We start from the raw sequence: 19,092 nt of genomic DNA on the forward strand, positions 1-19,092 counted from the left end.
GCACACATTACAGCAGCAGGGGAGTAGAGCATATTTGGTGGCAGAAATAAAATTTCTTGTACAGAGGATCTCAGTCTACACCTCTGTGCACAAAAAAAAAAAAAGAAATCAACAAAGTGCACTCACCTACCAATCTATAGCAGAAATGTAATGTATCAGCCCACTCCTCTGTACAAGCAATGTGACATGTAAGCTCGCCCGTCTGTACAAGCAATGTTACGTGTAAGCGCGCCTCTACGTACAAGCAATGTAATGTATAAGCCCACCACTCTGTACAAGCAATGTGACATGTAAGCTCGCCCCATTGTACAAGCAAGCAATGTGATGTGTATGTGATAAAAAAGCAGCAGGATGGCACTCACCGTTCTCTGAAATAATTCACTTTATTCCATGTTAACAAAGCATAGGCGTCAGCACGGGAAGAATGTAAGAAGATGGACAACAGCCGTTTCGTGCACAATGCACTTCAACAGGTCCTGTTATAAGCTCACCCCAGGCAATGAGATGTGTAAGCTTGCCACTCTGTGCAAGCAATGTGACGTATAAGCCCACCCCTCTGTACAAGCAATGTGACGTATAAGCCCACCCCTCTGTACAAGCAATGTAACGTGTAAGCTCACCCTACTGTACAAGCAATGTGACGTATGAGCCCACCCCTCTGTACAAGCAATGTAACGTGTAAGCTCACCCTACTGTACAAGCAATGTGATGTATAAGCTTGCCCCTCTGTACAAGCAATGTGATGTATAAGCTTGCCCCTCTGTACCAGCAATGTGACATGTAAACTCGTCTCTAAGCACAATCAATGTTAGGTGTAAGCGCACCAATCTGTACAAGCAACGTGATGTGTAAGATCGCCTCTACGTACAAGCAATGAAACGTATAAGCCCACCCCTCTGTACAAGCAATGGAAGGCCTGTTTCACACTTCCGTTTTTTCAAATCCGTCAAAATCCGTTGTTTTCCGTAAAAAAACGGATCCGCCATTTTTTGCAGGATCCGTTTTTTTTGTCCCATAGACTTCCATTACGGTTACCGCGGATCCGTCAAAAAAACGGATCCGTTTTTTAAAAAAACGGATCCGTTTGCATCAGTTTCCGTCAAAAAAACGGAAACGGATCCGTTTGGCGGACACAAAAACGGAAGTGTGAAACAGGCCTAACGTGTAAGCTCACCCCATTGTACAGGCAATGTGATGTGTAAGCTTGCCACTCTGTGCAAGCAATGTGACGTATAAGCTCGCCTCTACGTACAAGCAATGTGATATATAAGCCCACCCCTCTGTACAAGCAATGTGATGTATAAGCCCACCTCTCTGTACAAGCAATGTAACGTGTAATCTTACCCCATTGTACAAGCAATGTGATGTGTAAGCTCGTCTCTATGCACAAACAATGTTAGGTGTAAGCTCGCCCCTTTGTACAAGCAACAATGACGTGTAAGATCGCCTCTATGTACAAGAAATGTGATGTATAAGCCAAACCCCTCTGTACAAGCAATGTAACGTGTACGCTTTAAAGGGACCAAAAGTAATTGGACAGATTTGTTGGCAATTGAACTCGTGGACATCACCAGACGCTGTGTTTTCTACTTTTTGATGCTCTGCCAGGCCTTCACTGTGGTGGTTTTCAGTTGCTGTTTGTTTGTGGGCCTTTCCGTCTGAAGTTTAGTCTTTAACAAGTGAAATGCATGCTCAGTTGGGTTGAGCTCAGGTGACTGACTTGGCCATTCAAGAATATTCCACTTCTTTGCTTTAAACTCCTGGGTTGCTTTTTCTTTATGTTTTGGGTCATTGTCCATCTGTAGTATGAAATGACGACCAATCAGTTTGGCTGCATTTGGCTGGATCTGAGCACACAGTATGGCTCTGAATACCTCAGAATTCATTCGGACGCTTCTGTCCTGTGTCACATCATCAATAAACACTAGTGACCCAGTGCCACTGGCAGCCATGCATGCCCAAGCCATCACACTGCCTCCGCCGTGTTTTACAGATGATGAGGTATGCTTTGGATCATGAGCTGTACCATGCCTTCGCCATACTTTTCTCTTTCCGTCATTCTGGTTCATCTGTCCAAAGAATGTTCTTCCAGAACTGTGCTGGCTTTTTTAGATGTTTTTCAGCAAAGTCCAGTCTAGCCTTTTTATTCTTGATGCTTATGAGTGGCTTGCACTGTGCAGTGAACCCTCTGTATTTACTTTCATGCAGACTTTTCTTTATGGTAGATTTGGATATTGATACGCCTACCTCCTGGAGAGTGTTGTTCACTTGGTTGGCTATTATGAAGGGGTTTCTCTTCACCATGGAGACTATTCTGCGATCATCCACCACTGTTGTCTTCCGTGGGCGCCCAGGTCTTTTTGCATTGATGAGTTCACCAGTGCTTTCTTTCTTTCTCAGGATGTACCAAACTGTAGATTTTGCCACTCCTAATGTTGTAGCAATTTCTCGGATGGGTTTTTTCTGTTTTTGCAGCTTAAGGATGGCTTGTTTCACCTGCATGGAGAGCTCCTTGTTTCCCTCACAGCAAAACCTTCCAAATGCAAGCACCACACCTCAAATCAACTCCATGCCTTTTATCTGTTTAATTGAGAATGACATAACAACGGGATTGCCCACACCTGTCCATGAAATAGCCTTGGAGTCAATTGTCCAATTACTTTTGGTCCCTTTAAAAACAGGGTGGCACATGATAAGGAGCTGAAACTCCTAAACCCTTCATCCAATTTTAATGTGGATACCCTCAAATGAAAGCTGAAAGTCTGAACTTTAACTGCATCTGAATGGTTTTGTTTAAAATTCATTGTGGTAATGTCTAGAACCAAAATTAGAAAAATGTTGTCTCTGTCCAAATATATATGGACCTAACTGTATAATCCCACCCCTCTGTACAAGCAATGTGATTTATAAGCCCACCCCTCTGTACAAGCAATGTGATATATAAGCCCACCCCTCTGTACAAGCAATGTGATGTGTAAGCTCACCCTATTGTGCAAGCAATGTGATGTGTAAGCTTGCCGCTCTGTACAAGCAATGAGACGTGTAAGCTCACCTCTACGCACAGTCAATGTTAGGTGTAAGCGCGCCCGTCTGTACAAGCAATGTGACGTGTAAGATCGCCTCTATGTACAAGCAATGTGATGTATAAGGCCACCCCTCTTTACAAGCAATGTAACGTGTAAGCTCACCCCATTGTACAAGCAATGTGATGTGTAAGCTCGCTTCTACGCACAAGCAATTTGACATGTAAGATCGCCTCTATGTACAAGCAATGTGATGTATAAGGCCACCCCTCTTTACAAGCAATGTAACGTGTAAGCTCACCCCATTGTACAAGCAATGTTAGGTGTAATCTCGCCCCTCTATACAAGCAATTTGACATGTAAGATCGCCTCTATGTACAAGCAATGTGATGTATAAGGCCACCCCTCTGTACAAGCAAATGTAACGTGTAAGCTCACCCCATTGTACAAGCAATGTGATGTGTAAGCTTGCCCCTCTGTACAAGCAATGTGGCGTGTAAGCTCACCCACAGCTCTGGAGAATCAATCTGACAAGTACACTCACAACAGTGTGCAAGCAATGTGGCATGTAAGCTCATCCCTCTGTGCAAGCAATGTGGCATATAAGCTCACCCCTCTGTACAAGCAACTTGACATGTAACCTCACTCCACAGTTCAAGCAATGTGACATGTAAACCTAACCCCACTGAACAAGTTATGTATCATGTAGGCTTGACCTCCCTATATAAGCAATGTGACATATAAACCTAACCCCACCGAACAAGCTATGTAACCCGTACGCTTGACCTACCTGTAAAAGCAATGTGACATGTAAGCTCGACCACCCTGTACAAGTAATGCGACATTCAAGCTCACCCACCGCTCTGTAGGAACAATGTGACATGTAATCACACACCTTTGTACAGGTAACTGTTATTCAGCATGAGCAAGTTTGTTTCTGTGCTCGCTTTACCCTTTCTTCACATCTTTATACTTAGGCAAACCGTGGGAACGCTGTGACAACTCGGTATCAGAGTACAGTACATTGCCCACAGATCACAACAGGAATGGAAGTGTGTGCCACCCATAGGGAGAGCAGAATAACAAGAAAGTAAGAACATGAAACCATGCCAGTAAGTATATTTCACAATCTTCATGTGTTCTATTTGAAGTTTAGGAACTAGTTCCATGAGTGGGGAAGCCAGTGATAGCAGCATGAAAAGCTTGTCTAAAATCAAAGCTGGTAGAGGACTTTAAAATAGGCAGATTCCAATAAATATTTCTACAATTACTTTTCTTAAAAACAGATATGTCACCATCAACAGATTTTAGAATATAAACTACATACATTTATTAAATTGATTACTTAGACCTGGTGAGATGGGGACACTATTTAAAGATCCAGTAACATTTCATGAGTCCAGATATAGAGTGAGAGCTCCTGAGCCTAGGTGTATTCAGTATCTATCAACCCATCCCGCCTGCGACGGCTGCAGCATGTACTGAGCAGTGTGAGATCTTAGCAGGAGGAGGGACATTGAGGGGCTGCCAAACTGGCTAGGTTGGCAGAAATTGAGTTTAAACTTTTGAAAAAGGATTACGGTGTATACTATTTCGGCAATGGATAACTATATTAAGTACACCAGTTTCATCAGGGCTATTTAGGATCACATGCAGTCAGTATTATGAAATCTAATCACATATTCACTTTACTAACAAAAAAATAACCTCCTACTTTGGTAAGATTAGTAGAATACCAACCTTGTATAGGTTTTCTAGATATATTTTCTGAATTCTGAACTTAAAAAAAAAATAAATTGGTTTGTGTTGCCATTTTCGCAGACCAATGTATTTTTCTGCCGATGGAGATGGGCGAGTTCTTTTTTTGCCTGGTGAGCTGCTGTTTTTTATTTGTATCATTTTAGGAGCTCTAAGCCATTTTAATTGCTATTTATTCATGATTGTAAGAAGGTGTGGTGAACAAAAATGTAAATTCTGGAGTTCTTTTTTCTGTATGCAGTTTACCATAATGAAAGTGTTAAATTCATATTTTTATAGCTGGTAGCTGGGAGCCAGAGCAGTTGTGTTTCACAGACATAAAGGGAATTTGTCACCCCCGGTACGTATATATCTCAACAACAAGACCATTAATATGAGGCATACAGGTAGGACTAGTGTAACATTTCTATCACCTGTCTGCCCATATTAATAGGTCATATACGTCCCGGGGTGACAGATTCCCTTTAATTGCCGCTGTCAGGAAAGGATTAAAAAGTTGGACATAAACGCTTAAAAGAAACCTACATCTACTAGATGGCAAACACAAGTTTTCTCTTGTTCTGGAAGACAGTTGCTTTGCATGTTTTAATGTCGCTGATCCCCCAACCAGAGAGCATGATAGCTTCATATATTTCTATGCTGCTGTCACGCTTGGGTTGGGAGAGCTGCCGGCCAGTCCGCGTACTGCATTCCGATCTAACACCAATTTATATGGCCGCCTGACTTCGGCCTCAGACTACATATGGAAGCAAATACTTTTGCAAGTGCATTTACTTAAAAGGGAGTGAAGCTGCAGTACCCAAAAACAGCCATTACACAGTGTTCCCTTAGTGGCTGTGAGACCCAAGAGCTGTCTGCTGGTAGTGCTGGGTAAAAGACCTACACTGATCTGATGACCTATCCTAAAGGACTCTTAACCTGGACTAGATTTATGTCAGTAGCTCATGCAGGGTGATAAATTTGGTAATCTAACCTTACATCACCTATTAAACGTGTTGCCCATTGTAAATATGTTATTACCTATCGATTGGAGCGATGAGAACTTGCTGATCAGTAGATATCAAACAGCTGGGTCTCACACTGATCAGCAGATCGGGAATTATTATCCCAAATGGTGCAGCATGTTAGAACCTCCTCCTCTTTGGAGCTGTCGGGAAAAAAATTGAGCGCAAAACTCAACAGCCTCATAGGGAATGAATATAGGGAATGGATACAGTGTAAGCTAACACAAGTGCACTGCTGCTCCATTCTATTGGCTCTAAAATACGCACATGGTGCGGATTCCAGAGGTCGGACCCCTTTTAATCAACAATTTATCACTTACCCCCTGGATAGGCGATAACTACGGTAATTAAATGGGTTGTCTGGTGAAAACATATTAAATGATCTACTTTACTCCATACCAGAGGCAGTGCTGCATTTCCTGGCCCGTTTCTCACAAGTCACACCTTTTCCACTAAGCCTATCCCGTTTGCTGTAGAAGTCAGAAAACGTGTCTAAACCAATAATGTGATGTAGAACATATACAATAACATTTTGGACCAAACAGAGACCAGATTCTGGCGTAGTTAACTTAGAAAATCTTCCCCAAAATGTTCATGTACGGAGAGCAGGCTCCAGCAGACAGGTGGATGCCCTCTAGTGCAAACTAGCACTAATTTTAGAGACCTTCCTTCTCAGGAAATCAGACATTTCATAGGTGCTTCTAGAGCCCCCATCCACAGTCCAGAAGATATCAGAAACTCTGCTTTGTCTACAAGCATATGCTTTCCATACTGGATTTTATATTGCATGCCATTTTCTTCCATCGCGCAGTCTATATTAAATTCTATAAAGAAACATTTCATAAATACCTAAGCGGGCCAGAAAAGTCAAAACAGAAATTAAAACTTTAGACCAGTAAACTTTTTCTCATTACCAGAATGGCAGACTAAAAAGTCACATATTAAAAATAATAAAAACGGAGGAAAAATATAATTTGAAAGCATTGATAAGTGAATGAAAGTTGGGGTTTTCTGCCGCTGACACAATTACATTTTAATTTGCGTCCACCTATTAATGCTAAGCATAGCTCACACTGTCAGGAGAATATTTTTGCTAAGCCTGGGGGATGTGGTTTAGACATGAAATGGCTCCCAGCTGGAAGAAGCCTTTTTCCAGATGTACAGTAAGTGAGGGCAAACGAAAGGGAGCCAGCTGCTGGGATAACAAGACTCCTTTGACATCGGCTTAACTGCCTGTGTCTAATGCCGTAAATGCATATAAGCCTATTCAAGGCAATAGAGATGAAGCCGTATGCTGTGTGCACGTAGTGTGCTATTAGGTCACTAGTACATAGGAGAACACATAGAATTTAAAAAAGAAAAGAAAGTTATGTTGCCACTAAATGACAAATATGATTCAGCATTTTAAAACAAAGTTTTGCTACAGAATTTGCATCTACACAGATTATTGTCCCGTGCATCCCTGCAGACAAGGCAGGAGAGGTATAAGCAGGGCAGACACAATATGAGGAATCTTATCAGCTGCCGGATCACTATGTAAATCTATGAGGTTACGAAAAATACTGAACTGTTTTCAAACTGCAGGATTGTTACGGATCCTGCTGGCGGATGTAAGTAGGGGGAGAACATGGAGCTTTTGTCCTGGCAGGAAAGGAGTACAATCCTTGGGCTACTTTTAGACGTGGTTGAAAAGGTGAATATTGCAAACTAGTTGAAAAATACCATTCGGTGACCACATTATATAAATTATAAAATTTAAGGAAATTTATTTTTACTTCCCCAAAATGACAATAGTGAAAAGGTATGTAGTAATCTTCAGCATCTATTACCTTCACTAATATGGATTAGGAACTGGTGTAGCCTTTTAATGGAAATCGTATTGGTGCTCTTGCCCAGAATGACCATTTACAGAAGGTGAAAAGAGGGACCGTATATATGAGGATCACACTGGCTGATCAGACAACATTAAATTCAATACCAGGTAAGAAACTGAAAAGTCTATGGAATATTAAAGGGAACCGGTCATCAAGTTTCCCATTAATAAACTGCTGCTAGTTATGATAGGATCCAAACAATAGATTCAGTGCTTCCCTGCAACCTAAGAGGTAATGCACATACCAGCTGTGGCATGGCAACGTAAAGAGGCTTATTAGCCGGGCAATGCTCCTGTCAAATCAGTTCTCATAACTGATGAGGCGCAAACAGAAACACAGTGTCTGAAAATTGAGATTCTGATTTGGCTTTTATCCTAAGTCCCGTTTCAAGTCCCGTTAAAGGGTTGATAGTGACTTGTAGGATTGCTGCTTCCAACAGGTGGAATTCAAACAAATGCACTGAACACAAGAGTATGTCAGCCACATAGGCAGGGCCCTGCAAGCTGATAAGATCAATTACCCAGGTATCGGTCCTGACAAAGGAGTAACTTCCGAAACACGCATAGGGGCGCGTGCCGCACTATTTTGACCACCGATACCCAGGTAATTGATCTTATCAGCTTGCAGGACCATGCCTATGTGGCTGACATTTATATGCAACAGACTTTTATGTCTCACTGTGATTGATTGTATTTACTCCACCCATTTCTATGTTATTCATGTGATCAAATTTTGGCATCAGCTATTTTACATATATTTTACAAATTCACTCAGCACTTTGCACTTTATATTGTCACATTTGTTTGAGGTTGTCACTTTATTATATGTAAAAAATAATCATAAAAATGATGTTTTAAATATTTTTTTCATTATTTATTTTTGTACACATTTGGTCGATTGTTCTTTCACACTGTTTCCAATCATTTAGCCGCTACTGCATATAAATTTTGTTGCCTTATCAGGCAAGTGTATTCTGGGCCCCCTTTTAACTTATATCTATTTTTTATCCTATTGTTATACAATTGTGTAGTATTTTCCTCCTGGTGAGGTGGTCATTATATATTATTATTATTATTATATTATTATATTTTATCAAAATATTTTTATGTGCCATTATCTGTGTGGGCACCTTAAGTGTTTGTAGTACTATTTACCGCTATTAATAGAGGAATTATTATGAATAAAATTCCTTTATTTGTCCTGTTACTTCCTGACCTTACATTCGGAGTTTTCTTTTTAGGACCCTCTCTAGGCTATTAATATCCGCCCTCAGTCACTGGCTTTCCCTCTCTGGCGGAGAAAATACAGCGGGAGCCCACGCAATTTTTTTCAACGAATTTACCCGTTAATTTAACACCTACATGTCCAAAATTTTACACACATACACTAATCTAATTATTAATCAAACACATAAAAAAAAATAAATGAAATGAAATGGTTTACTGTATGTAAGCCAGGTGTCATTTCATGTCAGGATCTGGAATGATTTTACAGAAGCCAGCAATTGATTTAGCGGCTATTATGCTATGTAGAACCCTATGAAATATAGAAAAATATATATGTCTAAATGAGAGATATATATATATATATATATATATATATGTGTGTATGTATATATTTCTCTGTGTCTGTATCTACTCTATCGTTTGTGTTTTAAAACCTGTCATTGGGATCTATTATATGTCCATTTTGCAAGCCGGCGAGAAAATCTCACCATACGAATGCAAAACGGATGTCACACGGATGCTTAGATGCAAGAAAATAGCATCCTCGCATTACAATCGGATGACATAGGGATCACTGTTCATGAAACATTTGTGCAATTCTGGTCTGTGAAAAACGGATTTTTTTTATACGTTGTGTGTGACTCCGGCCTAAGTCTCCGAATAACGTGATTCAGAGGAGTCCCCCCAAGGGATCCTTTCACAATAATGCGGCAGCAGAATTACTATGGACGCCATCTGGCCTCTGTTCAGCGATGTCCTTCTTTTCAGCAGTGCACAGAACTGTGGTCGACCGCGCTTTTATGCACACCTAAAAAGAAGGACACCGCCGGATCATAGGCAGCCACAGTGCCTTCATCTGCCTCATTATACGGAATCTTCAGTTGGAGATTCCATCTGAATCAAGTTTTTCAGAGATTTACAAGGAAACCCCAGTATAAGAGGTCAGCGTAGAGAGCAGACTGTGGAGACCTGTGTGTCGTAACCAGTGCCTTCCCCCCTCCCTCCAATACCGTAATGAAACACAGACAATCCTAGGTGGGTTGAACAGGTCGGTCACAGTTTATTAATTACATAATCAGAGAAAGGCAATTACACTTCGTAACAGGCGGCTCGCGCCGAGATCCTGTCTGCATTCGACAGGCAAGTTGGCCCAACGAGCGGTTACGAACCTTTGCCCTCCTCTGCTTCTCCCGCTGTGACCTAGTAAAGGTAACCTGGTTAATCAAATATTTACATAATCTACAAATTTAACATGTATCCGCCGGTTAGTATGGCCATACACCTCCATTAACACTTATAAGGAGGGAGGGTGGGATAATAGCACGATCTCTTCCAGGTGTCCGCCGGGAGGGAAAGAGGGAGTTAATGGCCGGACACCTGGCTTTAACTCCCTGTAGGTGTGGCCGAAGGACCCTTCCCCTTTAAGAACCATTGGCCGGCCAGGTCATCTCAATTAGTGCATCACCAAGGGGATTGATGTGAGGAGGGGACTGGGCACTGGCAGTATTTTATTGTTGTTGTTAGATGGGCTCCACAGTCAGAGACGCAATCCTTATACAGTTCTGCGCCTGCCAGGATAAAAATGAGCGGAGCCTTACTGCAATCTTTGTGAGGCAGAATGAAAAAAAATAAACAGCAGGTCATGAATTGGTTTATTTTTTACGTCATTCCTTTCGCGGTACAAGCGATTAGACTACTTTATTCTTCGGGTTTAGTGTGGCTACCGCAATACAAGATTTTTAGGGGTTTTTTTATGTTTGACTGCTGACACACACTAAAAAGATGCTTTTTTTTGCGCATTGCCATATTTTGATAGCTATAATTTTACCATATTTCGGCTGACCGTAACGTGCGAGCTTGATTTTTGCAGGACGAGTTGACGTTTTTATTGGCACCATTTTTGGGCACATGACATTTTTTGATCTCTTTCTATTCCAATTTTAGCAGAATAAACAAAAACCAGCACTTCAGAAATTATTTTTTTATGCCGATCCGCGTGTGGTAAAATTGATAAGTCAGCTTTATTCTTCGGGTCAGATGTTTGGAGGCTTGATTTTTGTGGGACAAGATGACATTTTCAGAGATGCCATTTTTATTTAGATTGGCCTTTTTGATCTTTTTTCTTAATCATAGTTTTTTTGCCTCGTTTTGTAATATTTGGAACTTGCAATTCCAAATGTGTATTTTTTTTTACATAAGAAAATGTATTTATTAGATTCGTTTTTTTGCTGTTCTTTATTTTGTGGGTTTTTTAAAAATATTTTTACAATTTTTATCAACTTTTTTTTTCTTTAGTGTCCCAGAATGGGATATCTACTTCAAACTGACATATCGCTGGTCTAATACTCTACATTGATTCTGCATTGCAGAACATTAGAGCAGCATCTAACATGCAGAGAGAAGTCGTGCCAGTTCATACTCTCAGCATGAGCTGAAAGGCCACTGTTCCTGGACGACCCCTCGGCCATATTTTGGCCTGGGGTCACCATGGAGACCATCAGTGTAACACAATCGCCATCGCGTTGTGCCGATGGGAGCACAGAGGAAGCTCCCTCCCTCTGCAATGCCCCGTGATGTCGCTGTCATTATTAACATCAGCATCACAGGGGTTGAACACCCACGATCGGTGCTAGCAGTGATCGTAGGCATTGCTGCAGGGTGTAAGCTCTCACATAAAGCAGATACCCATACTCGATCACGGCGGTACTCCGTGTAAGCCCGCGCAATCAGGGTGCCGTATATACAGTACAGACCAAAAGTTTGAACACACCTTCTCATTCAAAGAGTTTTCTTTATTTTCATGACTATGAAAATTGTAGATTCACTCTGAAGGCATCAAAACTATGAATTAACATGTGGAATTATATAATGAACAAAAAAGTGTGAAACAACTGAAAATATGTCTTTTATTCTAGGTTCCTCAAAGTAGCCACCTTTTGCTTTGATTACTGCTTTGCACACTCTTGGCATTCTATTGATGAGCTTCAAGAGGTAGTCACTGGAAATGGTCTTCCAACAGTCTTGAAGGAGTTCCCAGAGATGCTTACCACTTGTTGGCCCTTTTGCCTTCACTCTGCGGTCCAGCTCACCCCAAACCATCTCGATTGGGTTCAGCGTTCAGGTCTGGTGACTGTGGAGGCCAGGTCAACTGGCGTAGCACCCCATCACTCTCCTTCTTGGTCAAATAGCCCTTACACAGCCTGGAGGTGTGTTTGGGGTCATTGTCCTGTTGAAAAATAAATGATGGCCAAACTAAACACAAACCGGATGGAATAGCATGCCGCTGCAAGATGCTGTGGTAGCCATGCTGGTTCAATATGCCTTCAATTTTGAATAAATCCCCAACAGTGTCACCAGCAAAGCACCATCACACCTCCTCCTCCATACTTCACGGTGGGAACCAGGCATGTAGAGTCCATCCGCTCACCTTTTCTGCGTCGCACAAAGACACGGTGGTTGGAACCAAATATCTCAAATTTGGACTGATCAGACCAAAGCACAGATTTCCACTCGTCTAATGTCCATTCCTTGTGTTCTCTAGCCCAAACAAGTCTCTTCTGCTTGTTGCCTGTCCTTAGCAGTGGTTTCCTAGCAGCTGTTTTACCATGAAGGCCTGCTGCACAAAGTCTCCTCTTAACAGTTGTCGTAGAGATGTGTCTGCTGCTAGAACTCTTTGTGGCATTGACCTGGTCTCTAATCTGAGCTGGACAAACTGACCTTCATTTCTTAAAGTAATGATGGCCACTCGTTTTTCTTTACTTAGCTGCTTTTTTTCTTGCCATAATACAAAATTCTAACAGACTATTCAGTAGGACTATCAGCTGTGTATCCACCAGACTTCTGCACAACACAACTGATGGTTCCAACCCCATTTATAAGGCAAGAAATCCCACTTATTAAACCTGACATGGCACACCTGTGAAGTGAAAACCATTTCCGGTGACTACATCTTGAAGCTCATCAAGACAATGCCAAGAGTGTGCAAAGCAGTAATCAAAGGAAAAGGTGGCTACTTTGAAGAACCTAGAATATAAGACATATTTTCTGTTGTTTCACATTTTTTTGTTAAATATATAATTCCACATGTGTTAATTCAATTTTGATGCCTTCAGAGTGAATCTACAATTTTCATAGTCATAAAAATAAAGAAAACTCTTTGAATGAGAAGGTGTGTCCAAACTTTTGATCTATACTGTGTGTGTGTGTATATATATATATATATATATATATATATATATATATATATATATATATACACACACACACACACAATACAGAGATGAAAAAAAAGCGAGACAAAAAAATGGAAAACTGTCCAAAGATTTCTATTGCTCTAAGAACAGACATCATGAAATTCCGACAGGCTACACCGTGACAAAGCTCCTTTTAGGCCACGTGCACACGTTGAGCATTTGGTGAGGTTTTTTTTCCTCAGTATGTGTAAACCAAAACCAGGAGAGGAACAATCGGAGGAACAGTATAACAGAAACACGTCATATATACAGCACATGTCAGGAAGGGTTAAATGTTACAGTGACTTTCCACAATTTTTAGCATGTTGAACTGGTCACATCATGGAATAATAGTTGCTGCAAAGCTGAATAAAACTTAGTTTAATTTTTTTTAATTTCTCATCTCTGTTTCAGAGATATTAGCTTTTACAGTCTATTTTCACTAAGACCAAGGGGACATTAGAAAAAAGTCTTATCTGGGGTGGTTACTTTTTCCACTGCTTTACACTGACCAATCATATACAGGAAGTGTCATGCAGGGGAAAAAAAGAACGTACCCAGAGAATGTCAGACACAGATTTGTGTGAGACAAATAATGACACACAGCCACTCGTTGCTGACATCTACTGTAATTTCTCCTGCAGTTCTCATCCTATGGCACTGTCCGTGTGGAGGGATTGGAGTAAAGCAGAACTGTGTGTCATTACAAACATCTCTTGCAGTTCTCATCCCACATCGCTTCAGTCCTGCTGTGCTAAACCTCCACCCACACTGACTGCCCTGAAATAAGAGCTGCAAGAGCAATTTATATTTGCAGATGGCTCTGCTCTACTCACTCGGCGCCTTTTATTCAGAGTAAGTGCAGGCAGTAAGATCAATGGGTAGAGCAGGGCTATGCGTCATTACATGGCTTACCTTAACACATAGAGAAAACTGGGTCAGACATATTCTGGGGGCATTTTCCTCTTGTTCATTTTCCTGACGCCTCATGCTTATGATTAGTCAACATAATACAGGGGAAACAGTAACATTTCCAGTAGGAAAATCTCTGTTAATGCCCCCTTGGTTTTAGAGGAACTTTGCAAATAGATTTTCCAAGTTAATATTTTATCTACAACAGAGATAAGAAATTATAAAACAAAAAATATTTTCTAATCAGCTTTGCAGCCACTCTTCCATGATATGGTCAGTTTAATAAGCTAAAAGTGGTGACAGGTCCCCTTTAGGCACTCATTCCTTCGATATGGTACATCTGTTGATCTAATATTAGCAGAATGACTGTGGTCATGAAACTAGCACAAGTCACAATTAATATCCCTTTACCCTCTAAAGTACACAACTATCTGGGCCTTGGAGTACACCATGCTAAAAAATAAAGCTTAAAAGACATTCTATTATATTCAGAATTTGGGTGGGACTAATAGTAGGACTAACATGGCAACCATGTTCTCACTGATCCCCACAGTTTTAGAATCACCAGTGTGTATAACAGATAAGCTCCTACAAACCTGATCATGAAACAACGCGGGCAATATTCGCCCTATCAGCAAAATGTACAGCAATGTGCAAAAGTTTTAGTAAAATGAAGAATCAATATATAATTTTGGTACCACCATCCTCATACTGCCCTGCATACATGTGATTTTTAATGCATACCTAAACCTGTTCAAACTAAAGAAAAAAAACATGTCAAAATTGCATTTTATTCCAATTTGCACTCCATATTATTTTTTTTGTTCTACTTTTCCATGTCGATGCAAAATAAAATAAGGTTTTTGGAACTTGGAGGAAAAAAAAAAAAACTGTGGGAAGAAGGAAAAAAGGATTCAAACTGATGATGAACCCCTTTATCATAATGATAGGCATTAATACAACAAATATCCCATTAAAATGTAAACATAAAATGTATAACTAAAAAAACAAGTATTATAAAGTATAGTTAGATAGCTACTCTCACACAATCTAACATACAAAAATTCTCTCTTATACTAGTTAATTTTTGTTTTAGAAATAGTCACGGGACTTTGTATTACTTGTTTGACTATTTTTAGAGTGTTTACAATGTAATAAAATGTATCATAAAGCATAAATTTTGAAGTAGAACAGTATATAGAATGTGTTTAGGTAAAACAAGAAACATTTCGTAGAACACAGCATACAAAGTCGTGGTGATTTTACCGTTTACTACGTTCTAACCTTACCGGTTTCTATTCAGTCTTTTTCCCCCCGATTTTGTTAGGTTTACAGGACGTTCCAGGAAAACAAACATGTGAGTGAAATGGATTCCTCATTTTAATCAGTCAAGACTCCCCTTTAAATAATTACACTTTAAGTGGTTTCTTTCTCCACTTCAGCCCAAGCTTGCAACTATCATCTTGATTGTACTTTTGTTTGTTTGAACAGACCAGTTTCTAAACTCTCCTACTCTTTGTTCTCCTTTCCAGACCACCATAGGTTTTTTTCTGTAATTTGGGGAGTCTCACCCAGCCCATGGACACACACAGACTGTAAAATGGTTCTTTTACTGCAGCTCCTTGAGCCAATTTCAGCACTGTCTGGGATTAGTCCTCGGCTATAACCTCTGCAATTCATCACTGGACTGTCCAATAAAAGGAGGAGGATAAAGATAAGAGATGTCTTTGTAAATGACATGTCCATGTCTATGACCAAACCGCTAATAGGAGCTCCATAGAATCGCATGCCAGGACGAGCTGACAGCGGGGATTTACTGGATGTACTGCAGGTTAAGTTGTCCTACTCTTTCCAGTGACCTCTTGGAATTTATTATTGTGTAGACCCATCATAAAAATAGAATATGCATCACATTAATGGCTAAGGAATGATTCAGTCCCATCTTCCACAAGACTAATTTATTAGGTTTTTCTCGTAATCTTATATTCCTGTTTAAAGAGTTTGCTTGGTTTAGACAACCCGTTCCATTGCCCTATAAGGGTCCAATGAAAGTGGAGCTCACCTTGGAAGACCCAACTCATCCATACATTAACTGGGTGCTTTTAAGGGTCAACGAGTAAAGCTTTACCCCTGAGAAATGATTACCGACTGCAAGCAACAGACATCAGAAATGCGACAACCATCCTAACACCTTTGTCACATATAGCATTTTTGTTGCGTTTTTGGGGGATGAAAAATGCAGCATTTACAGCAGCAGCAAAATGAATGAGATTTCTAATATCTCATTCACACGGTGTGATTTTTTTTTCTTATATTTATCGACATGCAGTTTTTGATTTCCTGTAAATGCAACATGTAAATTATTTCAGTGGTTTTACTGTTTTTTTTACCCCAATGCTGTCAATGACACGGGGCATCAAAAACGCACATGTTGGTGCAGAATTGCGGGTGCATTTTTCTGAGCAAAAAAAAAAAAAAAGGCAGCAAAAACAATATATAGACTATACAGAGATTCCTGCCCATGCAGGCACACAAAAAAAGGCCGGCTGTCATAGGAAAAAAGTTATAACAGCAGTATGTTTTGTAGTGTGGAAACCCACTCAAACTACATACAAATGTTGCACTTGGTTGGATTTGAACTCAAGATCCAAGTGCTGCGAGGTAATAGAGCAAAATGGCGATTTACCCTGCTGCCCATGCATACATAAAATGTATACATACAAATTACATGAATTAAAGCAATTTTGTAAAGAAATGCCGGTGGCCCTCCTCTGGAACATGAAATATTGATCTTCAGCTGTCAGAGTGATTATCTCCGGTTTGCATATACTAAGGCCATGTTCCCATGCAAAAATAGCGCCTTTTCATTTTGCTGCATTTTTGTGCAACAAATCCGCTGCATGTACGGAAAATACATTCTTCCTCCAGCTGCTAACTTTCAGTTATCAGGGTTGCAGTGGGCTGTAACAGTCACCATTCACTATACAATGATGGCGCTTTAATCACTTCTCAGCGCATGGATTGACAGCCGGCTCAGTGTACAGAGCAGGCTGTCAATCAGTGTGCAGGGGGGGAGGGATTGGAGTGCGCTCACAATTTCGTGATTGGTGACATATAACAACCCTCTACACAACCCCAATGACATGAATGTAGTGGCTGCAGAGAGAATATAACCTCATTTTCTCCCTCTAGCCGCTGTTCCAGTAATACAGCAAAACACATATAATAAACTATTTACCAGCAGATTACCATTATATTTTCAGGTAAATAGTGTTATGGAGGAGGTGACAGGCTCCCTTTAATTAAGAAACCGAATACTGTTTGCTTGGCTTACACTATGGATTCCTTTAGATCTGCTGTGCCAAAATATAAAAAAAATATAATCGTGGCTGCTTAGTTCTGGGGGCCTACATAAAATTCCATATTTATTACAGTTGGCAGACCCCTTTAAGGGGGTTATCCAGGACTATATTATTGTTTTACTATGAGCTAAAAAACTAATGGGCAGGTAACTAATCAGCTGCTCCATATCAATAGAGTAGCTCTTCCTCTTGTGGCTGCTTTGTCGACAGGGTGTGACTGTTGACGTCAAGCTTATTGACCGATGGCTTCCCGCAAGTTAGGCCGCGGGGAGTCGACTGACAATAAGTATGATGTCAGCAGACTCTCACCATCAACAGTGCAGAGTGCAAGAGAAGCTGCTGCTCTGTTGACATAACACCAGACAAGCCACTGAATCGCCGACACGAGTAGTCTGTGATAGTCCAGGATAACCCCTTTATGGCACTGTTCACACAATGCCTTCTCACAGTTTTTCCAAAAACTGGGTAAATTCACCATATGTTTACAGTACATTTGGAAAATTGCTCCAAAAAACTCCTCCAAAACTCACTTGGCACACATTGTTTGAACATGACCTTAAAGAGACAGCACAACATAGTACAATAATTAAAGTTGAGAACTGTCCTAGAAAGTAATGTTACAAAATACTTTACTTACGTGGACTTTCTTTTACATGTTAATCTGAAAAACAACCTAGAGTAGATTGCATTTAATTTCCCCAAATTGAAGTGTAATTTCTGCTTGCTTCTCTAGAGTAAACATGGCTAACAACATGAAAGTTCTCCACAGTCTCCAGCTATAGCATAAACACCAGTCTTAGGAAGACATACATACAAACCTAATTAAACAGGGAAAGAACGTGAAGAACTTTTACACTGGTATCTGTAAGCGTTTCACTGGAGAAAAAAGATGGGTTAATGAGTGTTTCCATCCATATTATCACAGCCTTGCTTGCCTTTTAGTTCTTTCACGTAGCCCTCCTTACAGCTGTGCATGAGCTGTAGAATCCATTTGTGCTGAGCTCCAATACACTGCCAAGCCGGGTCACCCGGAGCGTGGAGTTCGGAAAGATATCTGCAAGAAGAAAAAGGGGGATCAAAGATCAGCTGCTGACTAGAACAACAAAGCTGCACAGACATCAGCACCACATGGAAGATTTTTATTTTTCTTTTGTTTTTTGGAGATGCTAATTTTTTAGATATTTAAGTATTAGATCAACAACACTTTGTGGTCAGCTGTAAAGCCAGATAACAGTAGGGCAACCAGCTGGGACATAATGCATTGTAACGTATACTTCAGACACAACTTCCGTAATAAAGTGTTATTAACCAATGCGTTCCAATAATGAAGTGACCATTTCAAAAGCATAAAACAATCATAAAAAGTGTTAAATACATTTCTTGGCTTTTGCAAGGTGAAAAAAAGCAATATGTTTACATGGTTAAAATTTCTTTAAAGCGTAACTTCTCTCCCTCGACACCACATCTGGTCGTGGTCTAATAAGATTTCTGCAGCTTACTCCATACTGCGAAAATCTGCTGCAGTAAAATACGAAAATGAGGTTTTAACATCCAATAAACACAAAGAACATAAAATCCACATTGAATTCAGAGTAAATACCTTATGCAAATGTGAATAAAGAATCACAGTTCGTGGAGCGGGAGTCTCTTTATTTTGCAATTTCCACACCTTCACAAGGCGCTTCCGGACTCCGAACACCC

General features: G+C 40.4%; 1 protein-coding gene across 1 annotated transcript in view; it reads right to left on the minus strand.

Annotated features, from left to right (window-relative positions):
* Window positions 1-19,092, minus strand: part of EXOC2 (exocyst complex component 2) — a 274,558-nt gene that overhangs the window by 141,902 nt on the left and 113,564 nt on the right. The window contains exon 10 of the mRNA XM_073550138.1: window positions 18,327-18,445. Coding sequence (XP_073406239.1) covers window positions 18,327-18,445 — 119 coding nt within the window. The remainder of the gene's footprint in view (window positions 1-18,326; window positions 18,446-19,092) is intronic.

This window comes from Dendrobates tinctorius, unplaced genomic scaffold (assembly GCF_039654945.1).
Source record: "Dendrobates tinctorius isolate UK_male_01 unplaced genomic scaffold, ASM3965494v1 ptg000163l, whole genome shotgun sequence".
NCBI classification, from domain to species: domain Eukaryota; kingdom Metazoa; phylum Chordata; class Amphibia; order Anura; family Dendrobatidae; genus Dendrobates; species Dendrobates tinctorius.